Consider the following 25,231-nt stretch of genomic DNA (forward strand, 5'->3'; position numbering starts at 1 on the left):
AGCAAAACACAAAGAGGGAAATTTTCTCACAGTGACCCGGACTTGTGGTAAAAACGCTACCTTCTTTGCAACATTAACTTGACTGTGGAAACATCTATTTCCTGATTTACAAAACCAGGTCAAATATGTTAAATGTCTAGATAGGAACATGCTAGATTACTGATAATTGCACATCCCATGTCAGTCCATACTTACCCCACTCTTCTTGAATGGCAGAGAGGTTTGCGAGCAATTTCTCATGATACAGTCGTTCAAGCTGAATGAACTTCATTGCTTTCTCATCTGAATAGAAAATTTGAGGAAAATAGAAATCTGGACTCTTTACATTTAGCCTAATATCTTAAGAAGAATGTTCTATGGAAATTGGGAAATTTGGAGCTTACCAAAAAAACGAAAGGACTCTAAATATTTTTAGGTTTAAACAAATCTTATTAAGTAGGGTTTCCTGGTTTTGGAGTAGGTAAGTTTTCATACAGCGTGGGATGCCATAGTTATGTGGGTTCCTTTCCAGCAGCAAACAGAAACAAAAAGGTTTTAATGCTGAAGGAATGCCTGCTTGCAAATGTATCTCTAGAAGAATCAATTAAAAGTAATGTAACTGGAAACAGCACCCACAGGGAATCCTAGAGTCTAAGTGTTTCCCATTTTCCCCCTTAAAGCACCTGTCAAGCAACTGTGCTACTAAGTCAGGTGTGTTCCTTATATCTACTCACCTTGACCCTCAACTTATTTCCCACCGAAGGCTTTTCTCCCACAACACCAAAGGGTTACACGCCTGAACAAGGACAGAGCACAACATTATATGGGTCTTTTGTGGAAATTTACCCAACTGGCCAGAGGGATTCTCGTAATTACGTGCGTGTACTCTTTTGTGGGATTTTCGTATAAACTTCCGCCTTCTCCATCCGTATCATGCATTTAGCATCATAGGAGGTCGTGATAAATTGTCCAGCTGTCTATCTTCCTTTGGGCCTTGTTCTAAATGTTGACCCAGAAAGAAGGAAGAGAAAAAACTCGCTGTTTAGCTTTTTGCCCTTCCCACGATAACCGAGGTTCATCCGCCGCCTAGGCGGGGGATCATCAAGTAGGCCAGGGGGAAGAGGGGCGATTCCATTTTCCATTTCCCTCTGCCCTAAAGTACACCAATGTTTCTCAAACTTTACTGGACACAAACAGTATCTGGGAAACTTGCCAAAATGCATATTCCTGGGTCGGATCCCCGAAGCTCTGATTCTCAGGCCCCTAGATTTGCATATCAAGAAGCTCCCCGAGATGTGGGTGCTGGTCTTCAGTGCACTACGAAGTACTCACTATTTGGTTAGAAAAGCGTTCTAGCCGCATTTCCACCAGAATTAGATTTCCTGCACGCTTAGTCATGAACTGCCACCGTCTCAAGTTTCCACAGTTTGTCTGACAGGGATAATAGCTGCTTCTCCCGCAGTCTGCTTAGAGACGTGGTAAAAGTCAACAAGGTTAGCAGGAGAAACACATTGTACAAATGGGGAAATACAGGTGAGGTTAGGGCACATTCTTTCTAGAGAGTAGATATTGGGCCATCCTTGAAAAAGAGAAGCCATTTATAAAAAGGCCAAGTGGAAAACTGGGGGAAGAAATGTTTCCGATAGAAAAGCTAAGCTCCTGCCTGGGCAGTCTCACTTGACAGCATCTATCCTGTTTCTATTACAAATGAAGAATTCGGTCTTCCTTCTGCAGCCAGAAGTTATAATAAGAAAGTCCTGAGATTTACCAGCTGTAGTATGGCCAAATGAATATCACTTGACTTGGACTTCTGTTTTAATTCAAAAGAAAGAAAATCCAATAGATTTTCAAATTATACTTTTCAGCAATGTGCTTCTCCCCCCCTCTCCTAAACACGCAAATATTGATATTATGGTAAAATTGGGGCTTCTACATGTCAGGTCAAATTTGGGTGGTTCTAGAGAATTTTCCGGAGTAGCAGAAATTCTCTACATCTTGCTTTCTGAGGTGGTTACATGGGTGGACACAGCTGTTAAAACCCACTGAAAACAACAGATATAAACATGTTGTATGTAAATCTCAATTTTAAAAACATGGGCAGTTCTCTATGAGTCAGTCCTATGAATTTCTTCCTGAAATTAAGAAAAGGATACAGTCTTCCTCCTGGAAATAGGACTCTGCTATCTGTCAAACAAACAAACAAACAAACAAACAAACAAACAAACACAGGAAATTAGATTCATATTTGGATGAAAAGGCAAACCTGGAAAACATCAAGACCTTGACACTCTTAGAGTGTCATCAAACTAAGAAAACTCTTATTCACCAGATGAGAAGAAATCTGACTGAGGACACATTTCTGAAGTCACTTATCACAAGCAGAGTAAACAGAGATGTTCTTTGGTCTTTACACAACCTCTCTTCCTACTCTACTTCACATCAAAGCAAACTTCACCGATTTGTTAGAGTTTAGAAGTAAGAACTCTAACGAATGAGGAAAACGCTACAGGGGCTTGTAAAGATATAGGGCGAGGGAAAGAGTGACTATGTATTGTAAATCACAAAGTTAAAAGGCGTCAAGTCACATGAGACTCATGTGCATTTCACAAACTACCTCACGGGACACTGACTTTTGGTTCTCTTTCGATATTTCACAAAAGGCCAATAGTGCTAAACAGTTGAGCAACGATGGCTGGAATATATACAAAGTGCCACACAGTATAAAGGGCACTGGATGGGGGGTCCAGAGCCTCAGGATCTGGACCCAGTCGAGGCTGATCGGTTACCAGATTCATTCTAACGCATACTTCAACTGAAAAATTCTTGGCCTCTAAAAACGCGGGGATCTTTTATTTCTATCTTTATTTAGATATGGCATTAATAAATAGAACAGTAAAACTGAAAGTATTCACTGAGAAATATTTGCATAAACTGTTGTCATATTTAGAGTATTTCACATAAGTCCTTTACACTTGTAAAACCGTTTCATTCTTACTAAGTCTCTAGTTAAAAAAGGTGTTCCATTTATAGATCCCTATCTCCATTTTCCAGCTCTCTGCCAATGCAAAGAGCAATGAAGTCCTTGTCAAACCTATAATCAAGCAACAAAGAGGAACATTTTCCCCCAAGTCCTATGGTGGCAAGAGCATACTTTTAAAAGAAAATATCTGCCTAGCTTAAAATTTATACGACAGCTCTAACATTTTTCTATGGGCAATATACGTAACTGGACTCAATCACTTCTCTGTCAAGTGTTAATTTCACCTAAAGCTTGAGCCCACACTTATTTTCTATTCTCAGGACTTTGCCAAGGATAAACTGCTTGTCTTTATCAGCTCATCGATCTAAAGGTGTGCTATATTGGTCCTACTGGAACCACAGCAGATTGTCAATATTTGACCACTTTTTACTCCCAAAACAAGAATTTCATATACTACAACCAGCAGTGTGCTGGTCCGTGTCTAACCTCTGGCCCCTGAGTGCTGGAGAGAGCCCTGATTTGTAGCATTTGCTCGTTTCTGTGGTGTCAATACTTCCATCACGGCCAATCCCGAGCTCCCAACATGATGGACGTCACTGGATGTGGTTCTCATGAGCCAGCAGTGGTGAGCACCACTGGGTTACACCTAACAGAAACCAGTGTCATTTCATTTATCAACTTCCAGTGAAAAATCGACTACCCATCACATCCAACACGGTTTCTGGTTGCCCACGACGATTAGATTTCTGGCTCTCCAAAGCTATTCTCCTCGCCTGCTGCATTTGTGCACCACCGGCACAGTCATTTATAAAAAGCTGCACACGCTTACAAACCAGACTTTCTGGCACTACAGAAATATACATTTCAATTAGCTTCCAGATTTCTGTGACGGTTCCAGTAACCTAAAAGCAACCACAGAGAGAGGGTCATGAGACCCAATGCCTCAAAAGTAAAAGGCATTTCCAGGTGAAAGGGCATCTGAGAAAATAAATACACTGCCCCTGTAGAAGCCCGCCCCTGGCCAGTCTAGCATCTCCTTTGATATCCCAGGTCTAAATCTTGGAGGTATCCTGGAACGGCAGAGAGAACGCGGAGTGTGGAGGTGAGTAACTGACCTCTGTTCTGGTCCAAGCTTTGCTACCGTTGGCCGTGTGACCTTGGACAGATATGTCATCTCATGTCTCAAGCTGCAGCTTCCCTTATCCGTCCGACAGGGACAGTAACACCTACAACTCTCCGAGACCAGGTTGCTAGGCTGCTGTAAAGGGTGATGAGGGAGTGCATGTCTAGTGTAGTGGTCAACACACAGCAGTAAGTGCTGAGAATGGTTTCTGAGTCTGAGTCTGACCCAGAAGTACAAGATGCAGAGTAGAATCATGGGAAGAAGTAAGCTGAAAGTCACTTTGGGAGGGCAACAGTTTTAAGTCACCTACCAGGAACTAGAAAAGGGAAGTAGGAAGGTGTATTTTTTGACCCCAGTCACAGAGACTGGCTTCAAGGATCCCAGCACATCTATTTCCTGTCTGAGTCTGACACCAGTTCAGTATCAACTCACTGAGCACAGAGCACCCCGCTTGGTGTTTCCCTTCCCACTTCTATATGAAAGGCGTCCAAGTTTATGAGTTCAGTTATATACCTAAAGCTAGCCTGCAGTCATATTAAATAAGTGTGTGAAAGATTACTCATACCGAGAACAAGAATTTTTAAGTGGAATCTTCAAGAGTTTCAAGAGCTAAAAATACAAGGATGTATCTGATATAACTGTAGTCATGTTTCCAACGGCCTTTAGCACATATTCAATGATACATCACTTCCAAAATGGACTCTCCCTCTCCAATTCCTCATTTCTGTTAATGGTACCACCACTCGCCCAGCCGCATCTCCTGGTCATTTGTGACTTCTCTCATCTGCTTTGTACCCACACCAAGTCCTAGTGACCGTCCCCTCAAGAGGACTGCGATCCATCCCTCTCCGTATCCATCGCCGCCACCGTAACCCACAGGCTGTCCTCACCTTACGTTTGAATGATCAGTGTCTCCTTTCAGTTATTTTCATTAAAACCGTGCCTGCGTGCCTGTGGCATATGGAGTCACAGAGCCCTATAATATGTGCTCACAAAGCCCTGCCACTCTTGCCCTTTTCTCCTTTCTTCGGGAGCAAGCATTCAGAGTCCTTCCGGTTTTTTTCTTTTAACCTGTGTCTCCCTACACATTATGCCTATTTTGGTCATTTCTGGATTTTTCAGTTTTAGAAGATGAGGACTGAGTCTTTTGCTCCCCTCAGCCTAGCCCTGCAAACACATGCTACATGTACACATTCTGTGACACCCCCCCCCCCCGCCCACACACACACTGTTAGCCTGCTACGGGTAGATAACATCTAATGTGTACCTTATCATGAGCCTATCCAGATAGTAAACTCTTACTACTTTTCCCTTCCTGAAAACCGTTTGTTTCCCCTGGAGTTACTTTTTTCTTTCCTTTTCCCTCCCACTTTTCTTTTTTTTTTTGGGGGGGGGGGACACAGTTTTCCATGCACTTGTCACTTAGACAACTCCAAACACACCACCAAGAGTCTAAATCTGCCCTCGATACACTCAGGTACAGCAAATACTCAGAAATAGGAAAATGATACAGAAGTTTCTCCCTAGACTATTCTGATCCCCTCCAAACGGAACTGGTTACTCTCTCCTCAGTACAAAGCTGTCGTCTTAGAACATTCCTTCACCTACAGACTCCCTTCGCCTCTCTCCTAGGCAAGATCCCCAATTTCAGCTATCTCGCATCCTGCTCCTTGGTTTAGTCCTTTGTTTCGGTGCAGCCTCTAGTGGTTTCCTCAGAAAGAGCAGAAAGGAGACACCAGAGGCCCTGAAGCAAGAGCATCCTTGGATATCTGAGGAAACACCAGAAGGCAAGTGTACCTGGAAAGGGGTGACTAAGAGGGAGAGTTTCAGAAACTGAGGTGTACCAGGGAACAGCACCGCACCGTGCAGGGTCTTCTAGGCCACGTAGGGATTTTAGCTTTTACTCTGATCAGAAGCCACGAGAGGGCTCTAAGCAGAGGCTGACATGATGTGACACATGTCACATCATGACCCAGAGAAGTCACAATGGGTCACAATGACTGCTGTATGGAGGACAGTGATAACATGGAAGAGGGAGAGGACAGGGTTTCTACAGTGAGGGGTTCACTGCGAGAACCAGGTGAGATGTGACGGTGTCCCGTACCGGGGTGGGGGCAATGAAGGAGGGAAGAAGGGCTCAGATTCCGGGCATATGTGGAAATAGGTCTGCAGCACTTTCTGACTAGAACTGGATGTGGGGAGAGGTAAATAAAATTTGGCTGTAAAGTATTTGGTCTCAGCAACTAAATGGATGGAGTTGCCGTTTAACAAAAGGGTCTGGAAGGCTAGGAAAGCAGAAGATTTGGAAGAAAAACTGAAGTTTGATTTGGGACATCTTAAGTTTGAAATGCTCTGCAGACACCTCAGGAGGCCAGATACTGAAGTCCGGAGTTCAGAACTGCCGAGTGAAGTGCTCCAATGCTGAAAACTGAGTAATCTTTGGAGGACTCAACAAACGAGCCAGAGAAAGCATGGCTAGTGAGGCAAGACGTGAAAGCCAAGAAGGAAGGGTCCCAAAGGCAAATAAAGAAAGTGTTTCAAAATGGGAGTATGTGATTAACCTGTCAAAGGTTCTAATGCCTCCAGCAGGATGGAAACTGAGGACTGACCACTGGATTTGCAACACGGAGGCCACCTACGACCTTCAGAATGTCATTTTGGTGGAGTGTGGGGACAAAAGCCAGGCCAGAGTGGGTTCAAGAGAGAAGTGGGTATGGAATGCTACCCAAGAAGAATCCTTGTCCAAAATGGCTTAAACTGAATCACACCATGGAGAGATAATCAGACAAATCCTAATTATGGGACATTCTACAAGAAGTCTTGGGCTCTTCATAAGGGTCAATGTTACGAAAGTTAAAAAAAAAAACTTCAGGCACAGACTGTTTCCAATCATGTAAGACTAAAGAGTCTTGACGACTGAATGCAATGTGTGGTCTTTCATGGGATCCTGGATTCGGGGAAAACTAGTCATATTTGTGGAACAACGTGAGGAGAATTCAAATACAGGCTGTACGTGAAATAATACTATTTTACCAGCATCTCGTTTCTTGTGGTTGATACAGGTCACGCAGAGGGGTACCCACGGTGTTGGGAAACACATGAGTGTGTATTTAGGGGTGATGTGATATAATACCTAAAAATTACGGTGTTTCAGTGGCAAATACATGTCTGTAGGGGGTGGGGAGCATGAAAATTCGGCAAAATGTCAGTAACTAGCAATTCCGGGCGAAAGACACAATGTGCCTTGCTGGGAGTTACTGAAATGGACGAAACGGCCTCCACCTCTCCCTGATTTGTGTCTCCCCTGGGAGGCGGATGGATTCAAGTCTTCTCGGCAGAAGAGCACACCCTGCAGCTCACTCCTGCTGCCTCAGCGCCTCTGCTGACCCCCAGCCTTCTCTCCAAGCAAGCGGTCTTTGAATTAGCGACAGTGAGGCTACAGTCATAATGCCTAGCATTTACTTGGCTCTTACTGTGTACCAAGCACTACGTCAAGTGCTTTAATGCATTATTTCATTGAGTCCTCTGCCATTTACAGAAGAAACTGGAAGCCACTGAGACTGTTAGTGGGGGAGCCCAAAGCCCCGCTTTTAAACCACCACCATGTCCCCTAAGCCCCTCTGTCAGGGGAGGACGGATTGCTCAGACACGTAAGAAGCACGGCCTACAGGACTCAGAAAACTGATATGTTCCTGGGGGATGAGGGGTGGAATTTTATATTGAGACATCAAAAAATTAAGTAAAAGGAGTCTGGCTGGCTCACTCACGTGACTCTTGATCTCAGGGTCGTGAGTTTGAGCCCCATGCTGGGTGCAGAGATTACAAAATAAGTAAATAAAAATACAAACAGACACATAAACAAACAAACTTAAAAATTGTTTTAAATAATCTTGCGGCCTGATCAAGGTCTAGCAGTCCTAGAACTGCCTCGGCTTCAGGATCATATAGGAGTAGAAAAGAACATTCTTCTTACCTTTAACGAAACAACAGCCCAGTGACATAAACTTGAAAAGATTTGACTACATTTGCTATTTCCTTCTTTACTCCAAGTGTCCTTTTCCTCAACTTTTTATCAAAATTCTACAGAAGAGTTCAAAGAAGAGTGAAACCAACAGCCATTTACCTCTTATTAGATCTGTCAAATGCTGACATTCTGCCAAATTTGCTTTCTCTGCCTTTCCCTCTCTTACATACTTTTTCCTACTGAAACGTCATACGTCATGATAAGTGAAAATATCATAATATGGGCACTATGTCATTTTACTCCCAAACACTTGGGCATGTATCTCGCAAGAACAAGGACGCTATATACCACAAAACCTACAATTCTATTACCAAAAAGAAAAAGACAAAAAAAAAGGGGGGGGGAGGGGGTGGGGAGCACCTGAGTGGCTCAGTCGGTTGAGCATCTGACTCTTGGTTTTGGTCAGGTCATGATCTCACGGTTCGTGAGTTCGAGCCCCACATGGTGCTCTGCACTGACAGAGAGGATCCTGCTTGGGATTCTGTCTCCCCCTCTCTCTGCCCCACCCCTGCTTGCTCTCTCAAAAATAAATAAATAAACAGTCAAAAAAAAAAAAAAAACAAGAAAAAATTCTATTACTAGTCTCAAGAAATTAGAGCAATAAATAATATGTAACATACCGGCTATGTTCAAATTTCTCTCATGATGTTCCAAAAACAGATGCTCTGAATGGAAAAAACAAATTCTGACCCCAGAATTATCAGGAATTTGTTTTGTGAGGGAGTCTCAGTTTCTCCATTATTTTATTATTTTCACTTTAAAGGAAAAATAAAATGCAGCTCATATCTCATTTTTCTGAATGGGCTCTTGTATAAAAAAGCTTCCTCTCTACTGTCTGGAACGCCTCCCAGTGTCCAGGCTCTTCACCTCCTAACTTACCCTCCCAATCATCAGCAGAGTTATTTTTCTAAAATCAAAATTTGAGGGGCACCTGGGCGGCTCCGTCAGTTAGGCGTCCGACTTTGGCTCAGGTCATGATCTCACGGTTCATGAGTTCGAGCCCCGCATCGGGCTCAGTGCTGACAGCTCAGAGCTTGGAGCCTGCTTCAGATTCTGTGTCTTCTTCTCTCTGCCCCTCTCCTGCCCATACTCTGTCTCTCTCTCTCTCTCTCTCTCTTTCCAAAAAAAAAAATAAACATTAAAATTCAAATTTGATTTGGCACTCCCCTCACTAAAGACTCCCAGTCCCTAGAAGCAAGGCTTCCCTGCCCCCCGCTATCCCATCTCTTTTCCATCTTAATCAATCTCCAACAACATCTCTGCCATGTCTTTGCAGGAGCTGATCTGTCTTCCTGAACCAGCTTGCCCTGGTGAGCACCTGCATACCCCGCAAAACCCAGCTCAAGAGTCACCTTCTTTTCTGCTAATGCCCACAGGACAAAGTTAATCACACGTGTTGTGCTTTTGTTGAATCTTAGATATATGTCTACACTTAGTACACGCTTCTACAATTATTTATCTCTATAAGTGTTGCTCCTACTCCACAGTGGCTCTCTTTAGGACATACTCTGTTAAGGAATCTTTGTTCCCCCCGAGTCTAGCAGAGTTTTTGGCGTCTAGTTGGTACTTACTAAGCACTTGCTACACAGACTCCTATTCGTACACAGCTTATTCACCAAATAAAGGAAGGCAGTGATTATTTGAACGGATTGATCATTCATAGCCCATGTGTGGCCACCAGTAGTCGCATGCTAAATTTCCCACCAGCCACTGATGCAGGGCCACCTCCTGGGCTCACCAAGGACAGGTGGAGGAGAATCAGTCGCAGAGAACTGTATTCTACGTGATTATAAATGCCGAGGGCGGAAGGCAAGAGTGTAATGGAGTACCTGGTGAAGGCAAAGGGGAAGTGCTCTTGAATCCACCTGCTCAACTTCACCTCGGATAAGTGAGAACAGATACTGAAGAACTAGCTTCGGGGCTTCTGCTGGATCATTAGCATTTACTTCTGCAGACTCATCGTCACTAACAGCATGCGTGGATGCACTCAGCACGTTTTCGTGCATTAAAGGTGTGGTGTCTCCTGAAGAAAGTCCTTTAAGAAGTAAATAAAATGCCTAGGTTAGGATAAATTTTCGCCATGGTGATATCTTAAAATAATTATGTCTGTTAACCATACGATTTTCAAATAAAACTAATTATATGGAAAAAAAAAGCCTAGAACCACAAGGTTTTGACTTCATGAAATTGTGTCATCCTCTGATTGCTTCTGTTAGCACACACATAAATCATTTTTTGTTTTGCAGAACTATAATTAAGAGTGTTAATAAAAAGAGCTCTAAAGGAAAGAATGTGGGTTAAAACCTGACCAAAAACTTGATTCTCCCAAAGGAAAAACGGATTAGCTGTAATTGGAAGTCTTGACTCGCTCAAAAGAAAACAGAATTAAATAGGAAGGTAAATGCGCTTATCATATAAAACGGCTAAAGAAGTTAAGCCTTCGTCTTTAAACTCTGGTCTGATAACTTTACAACTACTTCTGGATCCCAGGAGAACAGCAGGAATTCAGATGCCAGATCTAATGACCATGGAAAATTCTTTCATAATAAAAACAAGTTAAGTAACATGAATTTCTTAAAAAAAAAAAAGATCAATGAATACATGCTTGACCCCACGGTTCCTGAAACGATGTACCAAATTTCACAAATTTAATCATTACACATTATAACTTGACCGTTCACTGAAATCTCAGTCTCCGTTTTGATTTTCATATTCAAATTGAACAGACTGTTTGCATCTGTACATTCAGCTGATTGGCCTCTGAAAACGATCTTTCTCAGTAAGTCAGTGTGGGTACCACGTTTGAGGATGCCCGCTGCAAGCTCTCCAGAGTGTGCCCAGAACCCAGTCTTCTACTGCCTTCTGAATAAATCCACTGCTCAGGGCACCTGGGTGCTTAGTCAGTTAAGTGTCTGACTTTAGCTCAGGTCATGATCTTGTGGTTCATGAGTTCGAGCCCTGCGTTGGGCTCTGTGCTGACAGCTTGGAGCCTGAAGCCTGCTTTGGATTCTGTGTCTCCCTCTCCCTCTCTCAAAAATAAATAAACATTTAAAAAAATGTAAATAAACCCAATGCTCTAGCCAGGGGGGTCCGTTCTTCATCTTCCTAGTAACATATTCTGTGCCATTCTGAGCAATTACAGATTCTAACACCTGGAATATTTTCCTCCCAACTATGCCTATTTGTGTTTTACCCTAACAAGATACATGTATTTCTCTATAGCAGCAGCCTAAGGTACATTTGCTTTCCTCTGAATCCTGTATGGAGCCCTGTATTACACTGGACTGTGTAACAGTGAGTGGTGAAAGGTCTCATCTTCATTAGATCGTAACTCCTGCACCACAGGGATTATTTTATGGGCCATGGTCATTAGATCATCAGCAGATCTTCAGCACGAAAATTCCAAGTGCTGTGATTTCTACAATTAGTCGCCTAGGATGATTCCTTATACTTTAGAAATCCTATGAAGTTTATATCATTTGGAATCTGGAAATACAAGGCTTAGTGATGGCTTGCCATTGTGCAGGGACAGTATTTGTGAAAACATGGATGGGGGCGCCTGGGTGGCGCAGTCGGTTAAGCGTCCGACTTCAGCCAGGTCACGATCTCGCGGTCCGTGAGTTCGAGCCCCGCGTCAGGCTCTGGGCTGATGGCTCAGAGCCTGGAGCCTGTTTCCGATTCTGTGTCTCCCTCTCTCTCTGCCCCTCCCCCGTTCATGCTCTGTCTCTCTCTGTCCCCAAAATAATAAACGTTGAAAAAAAAAATTAAAAAAAAAAAAAAAAGAAAACATGGATGATCCTTCTGCTTTCTAATTTTCTAATGGAATGACAGTAGTGATGAGGTGGGAAGAGAAGCGTTCCATAGAGAACTATTTCTTTCCCTTGTCCCTCCCCGCCAACACACATTTAATCTGATACAGACTTGTGATAAAGCCAGCCTCCCAAATTCTATACTTCTCTTGATTGAATTCTTCCCACATAGTTATCAAACATTACTCTGTGCTTCCCCCTTGAAAAAATGCTGGAATTAGATCATGGTCATTTTCAGTAAAGGGAAGTTAAATAAAACCCTTGAAAAGTATTACCAGAGAAGGACAAGATTCTCAAAAGTAAAGAAAAAGGACAGATTTTAGGACTCTCTTATCTAAAGGTGGTCAAAACAGGGTCCCAGATCATGGAAATAGAAACATGCATTATGATCACCTCAATTAGTCAGACAGTGTGGATTCATAATGGTCATGGTTCCCGCTAGATTCGTTTTCTAAGTTATGGATACGCTGTAGATACATATTATTTGTCAGCATGCAATAGTTTGGTAAATAAAATTATGTAGCCACCAAAAGAAATTACAACAGAAAGAAGAGTATTTGTCATAAAACAAAACCAACAAAAGTTCCAAAAGCAAATATATAAGTCTAAAGATTCCAAGAGTAACGGAAGACTAATGTCAACAATTAGAATATAGTATGTTAATCACCAAGTATAGGGAGGGAGTGGAAAATAAGAACTGGGCTCATATGGGTTAAGATGTCAGGGAAACTTGAAAGGCTCATACCACAAAAGGATTATCTATCAAGATTGAAGATCATGAGTTTTAGAGAGGACTTAATTACCAAACTTACCTCTTAAGATAACATTCCTTGCTGGGATAGGGTAGTATAAATCAAAGAGCACTCGAACAGGAGCAAGAGATATCAGTTCTGTCATTATTTTTCCAAGTGACCTTGGATTAGACATTTTATTTTCTATATTGTGGTTTCCTCATCTTTAACATGAAGGGACTGGCCAGATGAGACTTCAGATTCCTCCTAAATCTGACCATCTCAAACATTCAAAGTCTCCATAGTGATTCTGTCGTTTAAGAAATGTAGCCAGGCTGGCCACCATGACCACAGACTCTGGGCCAGCTCCCATGGACCCAGGCTCCAGTTCACCCTAGGTCCAAGCAACCCCTCACTGACCCGGCTTCAGGCTGAGTCCCATGGACACAGGCTCCCAGTCAGCACCAGAGTCAGGCTGGCTCTTGCAGACGGGGTTGTCAGGCCCACCCCCCATGGTCCCTGGTACCTCACCTACCTCCATGGACCCAGGATCCAAAGCCCACCCACATGGACTCGAGCACCAGGCCTATCCCAGCGGACCCAGGCAGCAGGCCTGTCTACCTGCTGACCCAGGCATCAGATTTGCACACCTGAGGACTCCAGCACCAAGCCTGCCCATGGACATCACCATATGGCCCACCCAGAGTCTCTGGAGAGTCTGACTAGTGGAGGGTTTCCCTGCTGAAGCCATTCTGTAAAGACGTGCAGACGCCAACACAAGTCCACAAAGATCACAAATAATCAAGGAAACATGACATCACTAGAGGAAACTAATAGATTCAATGAAAGGCCCTTAAAAATGGAGATCTATGAACTGCTTGACAAAGAATTCAGAATAATCCTCTTAGAGAAATTAAGTGAACTATAAGAAAACACAGATAGACAAACACAATTAGGAAAATAATGTATGAACAAAATGAGAAGTTTAACACAAAGAAATAGGGGCGCCTGGGTGGCGCAGTCGGTTAAGCGTCCGACTTCAGCCAGGTCACGATCTCGCAGTCTGTGAGTTCGAGCCCCGCGTCAGGCTCTGGGCTGATGGCTCGGAGCCTGGAGCCTGTTTCCGATTCTGTGTCTCCCTCTCTCTCTGCCCCTCCCCCTGTTCATGCTCTGTCTCTCTCTGTCCCAAAAAAAAAAAAAAAAAAAAAAAAAAAAAACTTAAAAAAAAAAAACTTTAAAAAAAAACACAAAGAAATAGAAACCATGATAAAAATCAAACAGAAATCCTAGAGTTGAATGCACTGAATTTCAATAGGGAACTCCAACAGTGGATTCAACCATGCAGAAGAAGGAATCCGTGAACTTACTTAAAGATACGCCATTTGAAATTACCTGGTCAGAAGGGCGAAAAGAAAAAAGAAGGAAGAAACCTTATGTGAACTGTGGGAAACAATTAAGAGAAACAGTCCACGCATTACTGGAGTCCCAGAAAGAGAAGACAGGGAAAAGGGGGCAGAAAGCTAACTTAAAGACATAGTGACTAAGAACTCTGCAAATATAAAGAAAGATTTGGACGTCCAAGTTTACGAAGCTTATAGGTTCCCCAAAAGGATTAACCTAAAAAGATCTTCCCTAAGACATATTATAATAAAACGGTCTACTGTCAGAATGGCTAACATTAACAACTCAGGGAACAGCAGATGTTGGTGAGGATGCGGAGAAAGAGGCTCTCTTTTGCATTGTTGGTGGGAATGCAAGCTGGTGCAGCCACTCTGGAGAAGAATATGGCGGTTCCTCAAAAAATTAAAAATAGAACTATCCTACCACCCAGCAATTGCACTACTAGGTATTTATCCAAGGGATACAGGTATGCTGTTTCGAAGGGAAACATGCACCCCTATGTTTATAGCAGCACTATCAACAATAGCCAAAGTATGGAAAGAGCCCAAATGTCCATCGATGGATGAATGGAGAAAGAAAATATGGTGTATATATACAATGGAGTATTACTCAGCAATCAAAATGGATGAAATCTTGCCATTTGCAACTACGTGGATGGAACTGGAGGGTGTTATGCTAAGTGAAATTAGTCAGAGAAAGACAAAAATCATACGACTTCACTCATATGAGGACTTTAAGAGACAAAACAGGTGAACATAAGGGAAGGGAAACAAAAATAATATAAAAATAGGGAGGGGGACAAAACATAAGAGACTCTTAAATATGGAGAACAAGCTGGAGGGTGTGTGTGTGGGGGGGGTGGGTGGGCCAAGTGGGTATGAGGCACTAAGGAATCTACTCCTGAAATCACTGTTGTACTATATGCTAACTAACCTGGATGTAAATTAAAAAATAAATAATTAATAATAATAATAATAAAAACCATCTAACATCAAAGAAATAAGAGTATTTGGAAAACAAGCAAGTATGGAGTCTGCTTGGGATTCTCTCTCTCTCTCTCTCTGTCTCCCTGTCCCTCTCCTGCTCACATTCTCTCAAAATAAATAAACATTAAAAAAAAAAAAACAAAAAAAAAAAACAGTAAGAGAGGGGCACCTGGCTGGCTCAGTCAGTAGAGCATGCAACTCTTGATTTCGGATTGTGAGTTTGAGCCTCACACTAGGTGTAGAGATTACTTTAAAAAAAAAAAAAAAGAAAGAAAATGAAAAAAAAAACAACCCTCAGGGTAGGTTTCCAGCTCCCAAAGCTCCTGTAATAACACTGGTAAACTAGGTAGAAAATACAAAATAGTAATAATTAAAAAAAAAAAAAAAAAGCAAGAGAAAAACAAATTCCCTCACACACCAGGGATTCACGGATTTCAGGACAGATACACTACAGGCCTGGAGACAATGGGACAATGTCCGACATGCTGGATTTCAAAATAATTTTGATATCGTTACTTGTGATGTCACATGAGGCTTACACAAGTTTTCTTAAAAATAATTAAGTGTAATAATATATCACATTTAGTACAAAAATTCCTTCTGATACATAAAAGTTTTCTGGTAAGGATGTTTGTAGTTAAGAAGCAAAACCAAATAAAAACATATACTGTGCAATGTAATTTCATCTTTGCTACAAAGTATATGTAGATGGTTCCATTTAAATGAAACTTAGTTTTGCCAGATATGGATCTATACATCTAGACAGGAACATAAAGTTCTATTTAATTTTCATCTATGAAAGTCAAATGAGTTACAGTTAAAACTCCGCATTAAGCAATTTGATGATACTATTTATAAGTAGATGCAGATGGTGACAAACTCATAGGCCCTAACTTGATACCTGTCAATTTCATCAAGCTCCAAAATCAACACCAGAGTTTATATGCACCTACTGAGGGTTTTTAAAGAAAATTATTTGAACTACCTTGGGCCAGAAATTAAAAGAATTATCTTGATTGAGAGGTTTTATTCAATTTATCATACCACCTGAATTCTATTTTGACAAATAATTATTTAATTCTGTTATAGTTAAGATATTAGTTTCAGGTGTACAATACAGTGATTCGACAGTTCCATACATTACTCTGTGCTCATCATGATACGTGTAGTCTTAATCTCCATTATCTATTTCATCCATCCCCCCACCTACCTCCCCTTTGGTAACGGGCAATTTGTTCTCTATAGTTAAGTGTTTCTTGGGGGCACCTGGGTGGCTCAGTCAGTTGGGTGTCTGACTTCGGCTCAGGTCATGATCTCGTGGTTCGTGGGTTCGAGCCCCGCATCAGGCTCTGTGCTGACAGCTCGGAGCCTGGAGCCTGCTTCAGATTCCGTGTCTCCCTCTCTCTGCCCCTCCCCTGCTTTGTCTCTCTTTCTCAATAATAAATGTTTAAAAAAAAAATTAAAAAAAAAAAGAGTGTTTTTTGGTTTGCCATTTTTTCCTTTGTTCGTTTTGTTTCTAAAATTCCACATATGAGTGGGGTGCCTGGGTGGCTCAGTAGGTTAAGTGGCCAACAGGTAATGATCTCATGGTTTGTGAGTTCGACCCCTACATCGGGCTCGATGCTGTTAGCACAGGGCCTGCTTCATATTCTCTGTCTCCCTCTCTCTGCCCCTCCCCTGCTTGCACTCTCTATCAAAAAATATACATTAGGAAGTATATTTGAAGGGGCACCTGGGTGGCTCAAACATCTGACTTCAGCTCGGATCTTGCAGTTTGTGGGTTCAAGCCCCACGTCAGGCTCTGTGTTGACAGCTTAGAACCTGGAGCCTGCTTTGGATCTGTGTCTCCCTCTCTCTCTGCTCCTCCCCTGCTTGCACTCTGTCTCTCAAAAATAGACATTAAAAAAAAAAGTATATTTGAAGAAATAATAGCTGAAAATGTCCCAAATTTGAAGAAAAACATGAACCTACACATCCAAGAAGTTCAACAAACTCCAAGCACAATAAATACAAGGAGAGCCACATTAATTTATTTTTTTAATGTTTATGTATTTATTATTTTTTAAATATGAAATTTATTGTCAAATTGGTGTTCATACAACACCCAGTGCTCATCCCAACAGGTGCCCTCCTCAATACCCATCACCCACCCTCCCTTCCCTCCCACGCCCCATCAACCCTCAGTTTGTTCTCAGTTTTTAACAGTCTCTTATGCTTTGGCTCTCTCCCACTCTAATCTCTTTTTTTTTTTTTCCTTCCCCTCCCCCATGGGTTCCTGTTAAGTTTCTCAGGATCCACATAAGAGTGAAACCATATGGTATCTGTCTTTCTCTGTATGGCTTATTTCACTTAGCATAACACTCTCCAGTTCCGTCCACGTTGCTACAAAGGGCCATATTTCATTCTTTCTCATTGCCACATAGTACTCCATTGTGTATATAAACCACAATTTCTTTATCCATTCATCAGTTGATGGACATTTAGGCTCTTTCCATAATTTGGCTATTGTTGAGAGTGCTGCTATAAACATTGGGGTACAAGTGCCCCTATGCATCAGTACTCCTGTATCCCTTGGATAAATTCCTAGCAGTGCTATTGCTGGGTCATAGGGTAGGTCTATTTTTAATTTTTTGAGGAACCTCCACACTGTTTTCCAGAGTGACTGCACCAGTTTGCATTCTCACCAACAGTGCAAGAGGGTTCCCATTTCTCCACATCCTCTCCAGCATCTATAGTCAAGGAGAGCCACATTTAGACACAGACACATTATAGGTAAATGATCAAAACCCAGACACCAAAAAACAAAAAAAAAAGAATCCTTCCTTTTTTTTTTTTTTTAATTTAGGTACACCTGACAATTATTTTCAGGTGCACAACTTACTGATTCAACAACTCTATGTTATGCTACATTCAGTACAAGTGTAGCTACTATCTGCCCCATTACATGGCTCTTACAGTATCCTGACTGTATTCCCCATGCTGTGTCTTTTATTCCCCTGATTTATTCACTCTATAACTGGAAGCCTGGATCTCCCTCCTCCTTTCACCCACTTGCCTCTTCTCTCACTCCCCACCCCCTCTGGCAACCATCAGTTTGTTCTTTATGTTTATAGGTCTGATTCTGCTTTTTGTTTATTCATTTGCTTTGTTTGTTTTAGATTCCACTTATGACTAGAATCATATGGTATTTGCTTTCCTCAGTCTGACTTTTTTCACTTAGCACAATGCCCTCTAGGCCCTTCCATGCTGTCTCAAATGGCATGATCTCATCCTTTTTTTTTTTTTTTCAACGTTTATTTATTTTTGGGACAGAGAGAGACAGAGCATGAACGGGGGAGGGGCAGAGAGAGAGGGAGACACAGAATCGGAAACAGGCTCCAGGCTCTGAGCCATCAGCCCGGAGCCCGACGCGGGGCTCGAACTCACGGACCGCGAGATTGTGACCTGGCTGAAGTCGGACGCTTAACCGACTGCGCCACCCAGGCGCCCCGATCTCATCCTTTTTTATGGGTGTGTAATATTCCACTGTATGTATACATGTATGTATACGTGTGTGTACACACACACCCCATTTTCCATATCTTGGCTACTGTAAATAATGCTGCAATAAACAAGGGGGTGCACATGTCTTTTTAAATTAGTGTTTTTGTTTTCTTTGGGTAAGTACAGGAAAGTAGAATTATTAGATCATATGGTATTTCTATTTTCAATTTTTCTGAGGTACCTCCATACTGTTTTCCACAGTGGCTGTACCAATTTCCATTCCCATCAACAGTGCATGAAGGTTCTTTTTTCTCCACACCCTCGCCAACCCTTGTTATTTCTTGTCTTTCTGGTTACCGTCATTCTGATAGGTATGAGGTGATATCTCATTGTGGTTTTTTCATTTTCCTGACGATGAGTGAGGTTGAGCATCTTTGCATCTGTCTGTTGGCCATCTGGACGTCTTTTTTTGAAAAATGTCTATTCAGGTCGTCTGTCCATTAAAAAAAATTTTTTTTTTTTAATGTTTATTTATTTTTGAGAGAGACAGAAACAGAATGCAAGTGGGTTAGGGGCAGAGAGAGAGGGAGACACAGCATCGGAAGCAGGTTCCAGGCTCTGAGCCGTCAGCACAGAGCCCAACATGGGGCTCGAACCCATGAGCTGTGAGATCATGACCTGAGCTGAAGTCAGACGCTCAACCTACTGAGCCACCCAGATACCCCTTCTCTGCCCATTTTTAATTGGATTGTTACTCATGTATATATTTTCTGGTGTTCAGTTGTATAAATTCTTTATATATTTTGGATACGAACCCTTTATCAGATATATTGTTTGCAAATATCTTCTCCCATTCAACAGGCTGCCTTTTTGTTTTGTTAACAGTTTCATTCACTGCAAAAACTGCTTTTTATTTTGGTGTAGTCCCCATAGTTTATTTTTGCTTTTGTTTCCTTGCCTGAGGAGACAGATCTAGAAAAATGTTGCTAAGGCCAATGTCCAAGAGATTACTCCGTATGTAAAATTTCAGGTCTCACAATTAAGTATTTAATCCATTTTGAGCTTATTTTTGTGTGTGGTAAAAGAAAAGTGTCCAGTTTCATTCTTTTACAGTTGGCTGTCTAGTTTTCCCAGCACCGTTTATTAAAAACGCTGCCTATCCTCATTGTATGTTCTTGCTTCCTTTGTCATAGATTAACTGACCGTATAATTGCGGGTTTATTTCTGGGCTCTCTGTTCTGTTCCATTGATGTACCTATTTTTCTGCCAGTACAACACTGTTTTGAGTACTACAGATTTATAGTCTATCTTGAAATCTGGTATTATGATACCTCCACTTTGTTCTTTCCCAAGATTACTTTGACCTTTGGGGTCTTTTGTGGTTCCAAACACATTTTAGTATTATTTGTTCTAGTTTTACGAAAAATGCAATTGGTATTTTGACAGGGATTGAACTGAATATCTTTCCATTTGTATCATCTTCAATTTATTATTTTTTAATGTTTATCTGTTTTTGAGAGACAGAGAGAGAGTGGGTGCAAGCACGGGAGGGACAAAGAGAGTGGGAGAGAAAATCCCAAGCAGGCCCCACACTGTTAGTGGGAAGCCTGACATGGGGCTCTATCCCATGAACCATGAGATCATGACCTGAGCCAAAGTCGGAAGCTTAACTGACTGAGCCCTCCAGGCGCCCTTTTGGGGGAGTGTTTAGGATATTCTGTGTATAATATGTCATCTGCAAATAGAGTAAAAAAAAAAAAAAAAAAAAACACAACAAATTCTGAAAGAAGAGAGCGAAGACTCATAAACAAGGGAATCTTCAATAAGAATCACAGCTAATTTCTCTTCCCAAACCATGGACGTCAGAAGACAACGAGAAGACATATTCTTTGGGTTTTTTTGTTTTTTTTTTTTGAGAGAGATGATATATTCAAAGTACTGAAAGAAAAGGATAGTCAACCAAAAATTCTATAAGAGAACTATCCCTCAAAAATGAAAGCAAAATTAAGACACTCTCAGACAAACAAATGCTAAGAGGGGATGGGACTTGAAGAGAGCTATACGACAATGAAAGCTAAAGGGAGTCCTTTGGGCTGAAATGAAAGAACACTAGATGGTGACTCAAATCCACACGAAGAAATAAAAAACACTGGTTACAATAACAACACAGGCAAAAATAAAAGTCAGCATAACTGTACTTTTGGTTTGTGACTCCTTTTTCCATATGATTTAGAAGGCAAATGCATTAAAAAATAATTGTAACTGGGGCGCCTGGGTGGCGCAGTCGGTTAAGCGTCCGACTTCAGCCAGGTCACGATCTCGCGGTCCGTGAGTTCGAGCCCCGCGTCAGGCTCCGGGCTGATGGCTCAGAGCCTGGAGCCTGTTTCCGATTCTGTGTCTCCCTCTATCTCTGCCCCTCCCCCATTCATGCTCTGTCTCTCTCTGTCCCAAAAATAAATAAACGTTGAAAAAAAAAAAAATTAAAAAAAAAATAATTGTAACTATGTTAATTGGCAAACAATATATGAAAGGTGTAATCTCCAACAACAATAATAAAAAGGAGGAGACCGATATACACGGGCAGAGTATTGGTATCAAACTAGGCTGTTATAAGCTTAATGTGTTAATTGCAATCCCCAAGGAAACAACTACACAAACAGCTAAAAATATTCAGAAAAGAATGGAATCAAAATGGGACACTATAAGAAATTTCTTAATAAGGGAAAAAAGGCAGTAATTGAGGAACTGAGAGCAAAAAACACGCAAGACAGAAACAAACAGCTCAATGCCAGGGGCACCCAGGTGGCTCAGTCAGTTGACTTTCAGACTCTTGGTTTTGTCTCAGGTCATGACCTCACGGTTCATGAGTTCAAGCCCCACATCAGGCTCCATGCTGACAGTATGGAACCTGCTTGGGATTTTCTCTCTCCCCTTCTCTCTGCCCCTCTGGTGGGCAGTGTATAAATAAACTTAAAAAAAAAAAAAACAAAACAAACCTCAATGCCGGAAGTAACTCCTTACCTTATTGGCAATTACTTTAAATGTAAATGGTTTAAACTCTCCAATTAAAAGGCAGATGTTAGCAGAATGGATGGCTTCACTGATGAATTCAACCAAACATTTAAAGAAAAATTAACATGAATTATTTTTACACTCTTCCCAAAAACTGAAGAGGAAGAAATACTTTCTAAATCATTCTATAAGGCCAGCATTTCCTTGATCCCAAAGCCAGACAAAGACAGCACAAAAAAAGAAAATATAGACCAATATCCCTTATGAATATAGATGAAAAAATGTTGAACAAAATACTAGGAAACTAAATTCAGCAGCATATTAAAATGATTGTACACTGTGATAAAGTTGGTTTTATCCTAAGAATTCAAGGGTCGTTCAACATAAAAGCAATCAATGTAATATACTATGTTAATAGAATGAAAAAAAAATACCGCATGATTGTCTCAAATAATACATAAAAAACATTTCACAAAATCTAACACTGTTTTCTGATAACTACTCTCAATAAATCAGGAGAAGTGGACTTCCTCAATATAATAAAGGCCACTTATGAAAAACCCACAGCAAACACTGTACTCAGGTGAAGACTGGGAGCTTTCCCCCTAAAGTCAGAAATAGGACAAAGATGACCACTTTGCCACTTCTATTCAACATAATGTTGGAAGTTTTAGCCAGAGTAATTAAGGAACAAAAAGAAAGAAAAGGCATCCTAATTGGAAAGGAATAAGTAAAACTATCTCTATTTGCAAATGACCTGATCCGATATCTAGAGAACCCTATGGAGTCCACACATAAAGAATTATTAGAATGGGGTGCCTGGGTGGCTCAGTTGGTTAACTGTCCGACTTCTGCTCAGGTCATGATCTGGCAGTTTGTGGGTTCAAACCCTGTGTTGGGCTCTGTGCTGACAGCTCGGAGCCTGGAGCCTGCTTTGGATACTGCGTCTCCCTCTCTCTACCCCTTCCCCGCTCGCACTCTGTCTCTGTCTCTCTCAAAAATAAGTGAACACTAAAAATAAACATAAAAAAAGAATTATTAGACCTAGAAAATCAATTCAACAAAGCTGCAGCATAAAATATCAACATGTAAAAAATCTGTTGTATTTCTCTTGAAGTTATTTATTTACTTATTTTTGAGAGAGAGAGACAGAGACAGAGTGTGAGTGGGGGGGGTCAGAGAGAGACGGAGACACAGAATCTAAAGCAGGCTCCAGGTTCTGAGCCGTCAGCACAGAGCCCAACGTGGGGCTTGAACTTGCAGACCACAAGATCATGACCTGAGCCGAAGTTGGATGCCCAACCAACTGATCCAACCAGGCACCTCCCAGTTTTATTTCTATACACTATTCACGAGCAGTGAACAACTGGAAAAGGAAATTACGAAAACAATTCCATTTACAATAGCATCAAAAAGAACAAGATACTCAGGAATAAATTTAATGTGCGGAAACAAGACTTGTACACTGAGAGCTACGAAACAATACTGAAAGGAACTGGAAGATACAAATAATGGAGAGACCTCTCCTGCTTGTGGACTGGAAGACGTAAAGTCGTGAAGATGAGAATTCCACCCAGATAATCTACAGATTCGGCGCAATCCCAAACAAAATCCCAATAGTGTTTTCTGCCGAAACAAGAACCCATCCTGAAATACGTATGAAATATCAAGGGACGCAGAATAGCCAAAACTGTCTTGAGAAAGAACAAAATTAGAGGACTTACAGTTCCAGATTTCAAAGCTTACTATAAAGTTACAGGAAAAACACACTGTGGTACTGGCATAAGGATAGACCTATTGCATTTGACCAACGGTACAGAATTGAGAACCCAAAAATAAACTCTCATATCCATAGTTAATTCACTTTTGACAGGGAAGGGTCCAAGGCCATTCAACGTGAAAAAGACAGTGTTTTCAACAAACGGTGCTGGGAAACTGGGCATCTTCATGTAAAAGAACCAGCTTAGGGGTGCCTGGGTGGCTCAGTCATTAAGCGTCTGAGTTAGGCTCAGGTTATGATCTCATAGTTCATGAGTTCCAGTCCCACATTGGGTGAGGTCTAGCCCTGCTTTGGGTGAACACGAGCCCTGTTTTGGGTAAAACATGAGCCCTGGGTGAGTCCTGTTTTTCTTTCTCTTCTCTTTCTGTGTTCTTTTTTCTTTTCTTTTCTTTTCTTTTCTTTTCTTTTCTTTTCTTTTCTTTCTCTCTCTCTCTCTCCCCTGCCCTCCCTCCCGCTCTCTTTTTGCCCCTCATGGGATTCTCTCTCTCTGCCCCTCACTCACTTGCACCCTCTCTCTCTCCACTTCCCCCCAAAAAAGAATGAAGTTGGACCATTACCTAATACCATATACAAAATGAACTCAAAATGGATCAAACACCTAAATGTAAGAGCTTAAACTACAAAGCTCTTAGAAGAAAACATGGGGGAGAATCTTCTTCACATTGGATTTGCCAATAATTTCTTGGGTATGGCATGAAAAGCACAGCAAATACAAGAAAAAAATTAGATACATTGGACTTTATCTAAATTAAAAGCATTCTGCAGCCCAGAACACTATAATGTGAGTGAAAAGACAATCCACAGAATGGAAGAAAATATTTTCAAATCATAAATCTGATAAGGGATTGACATCTAGAATACATAAAGAACTTCTACACCTGAAACAAACAACCTAATTCAAGATGAGGAAAGGACCTGAACAGACATATCACTAAAGAAGATATACAAATGGCGAATACGCACACAAAAAGATGCTGAACATCACTAGTCGTTAGGGAAATGCAAATCAAATCTACAATGAGATACCAGTTTATACCTACTATTATGGCTGTAGCATAAGCCTGACAATTCATTTTTTGACTATAATGTAAGCTGCAGACATTAAGCTTCTCATTGCCAAGGCATCCGGTTCAAAGACAATGGTCTGGAATGAACATGCTGTCAGCTACACAACTAGACGAAGAGCCAGGCCACCCACCCATGTGGTTCCCCTTTTCAGAAAGCCCTGGTTGACCTAGATAACTGACCATTTGAACCGATCCCTCCTCCCTTTCTGTGCTTTATTTCCTGCTCTTATGTTTTAAATCCACCCATGTAGTCCTAGGTGCTCCACGCATGACCCCAATAAAGGCAGAACCCCAATCTGCTCCCTCTCTCTCTCTCCACATGGCCCTGGGCATGCAATGTACCCTCTAGAACTTGTAAATAATAAACCATGTTTTTTCAAAGTTCACAAACGGTCGCTGCTGGGGTGTGTCTGGGGATCGTCATAATAAGAACCACGAGGGCCTGTCTGGCCACAACACGGGCTCTGGTCAGGGAAAGACCTGTGGGGGCTGCCTCCAGTAGCACAACACTTTCTAGCCCACGGCATCGCTATCAACAGGCCGAGACGGACGCAAAACAATGGCGATTATCAGAAAAACGGAAGTGAGGATATGGAGAAAGCAGAACCCCCGTGCGCCACTGACGGGAACGTGCAGGTGCAGCTGCTGTGGGAGACGGCACGGCAAGTCCTCAGGGTCACACTCCGCATCACCGTATGACCCAGCAATCCCATTTCCAGGTGTCCACACAGAACAGGCACATTTCCATGTGTACAGGCACCCAAACAGACGTACGCATGCCAGCGTTCACTGCAGCGGCACTCACGTTAGCCAAAAGTTGAAAGAATATTCCTTAGCAGGTGGATGGACATACAAA

At 41.8% G+C, this 25,231-nt stretch overlaps 1 protein-coding gene across 3 annotated transcripts in view; it reads right to left on the bottom strand.

Moving 5' to 3' along the window:
* Positions 1–25,231, bottom strand: part of CNST (consortin, connexin sorting protein) — a 119,117-nt gene that overhangs the window by 35,276 nt on the left and 58,610 nt on the right. For all 3 annotated transcript variants that reach the window (XM_030303171.1, XM_030303170.2, XM_030303169.1), the window contains exons 3-5: positions 9,936–10,141; positions 2,133–2,163; positions 196–282 (exon numbers count right to left, since the gene is read on the bottom strand). In XM_030303171.1, coding sequence (XP_030159031.1) covers positions 196–282; positions 2,133–2,163; positions 9,936–10,141 — 324 coding nt within the window. The remainder of the gene's footprint in view (positions 1–195; positions 283–2,132; positions 2,164–9,935; positions 10,142–25,231) is intronic.

The sequence above is a fragment of the Lynx canadensis genome, chromosome F1 (assembly GCF_007474595.2).
Source record: "Lynx canadensis isolate LIC74 chromosome F1, mLynCan4.pri.v2, whole genome shotgun sequence".
In the NCBI taxonomy this organism is placed as follows: domain Eukaryota; kingdom Metazoa; phylum Chordata; class Mammalia; order Carnivora; family Felidae; genus Lynx; species Lynx canadensis.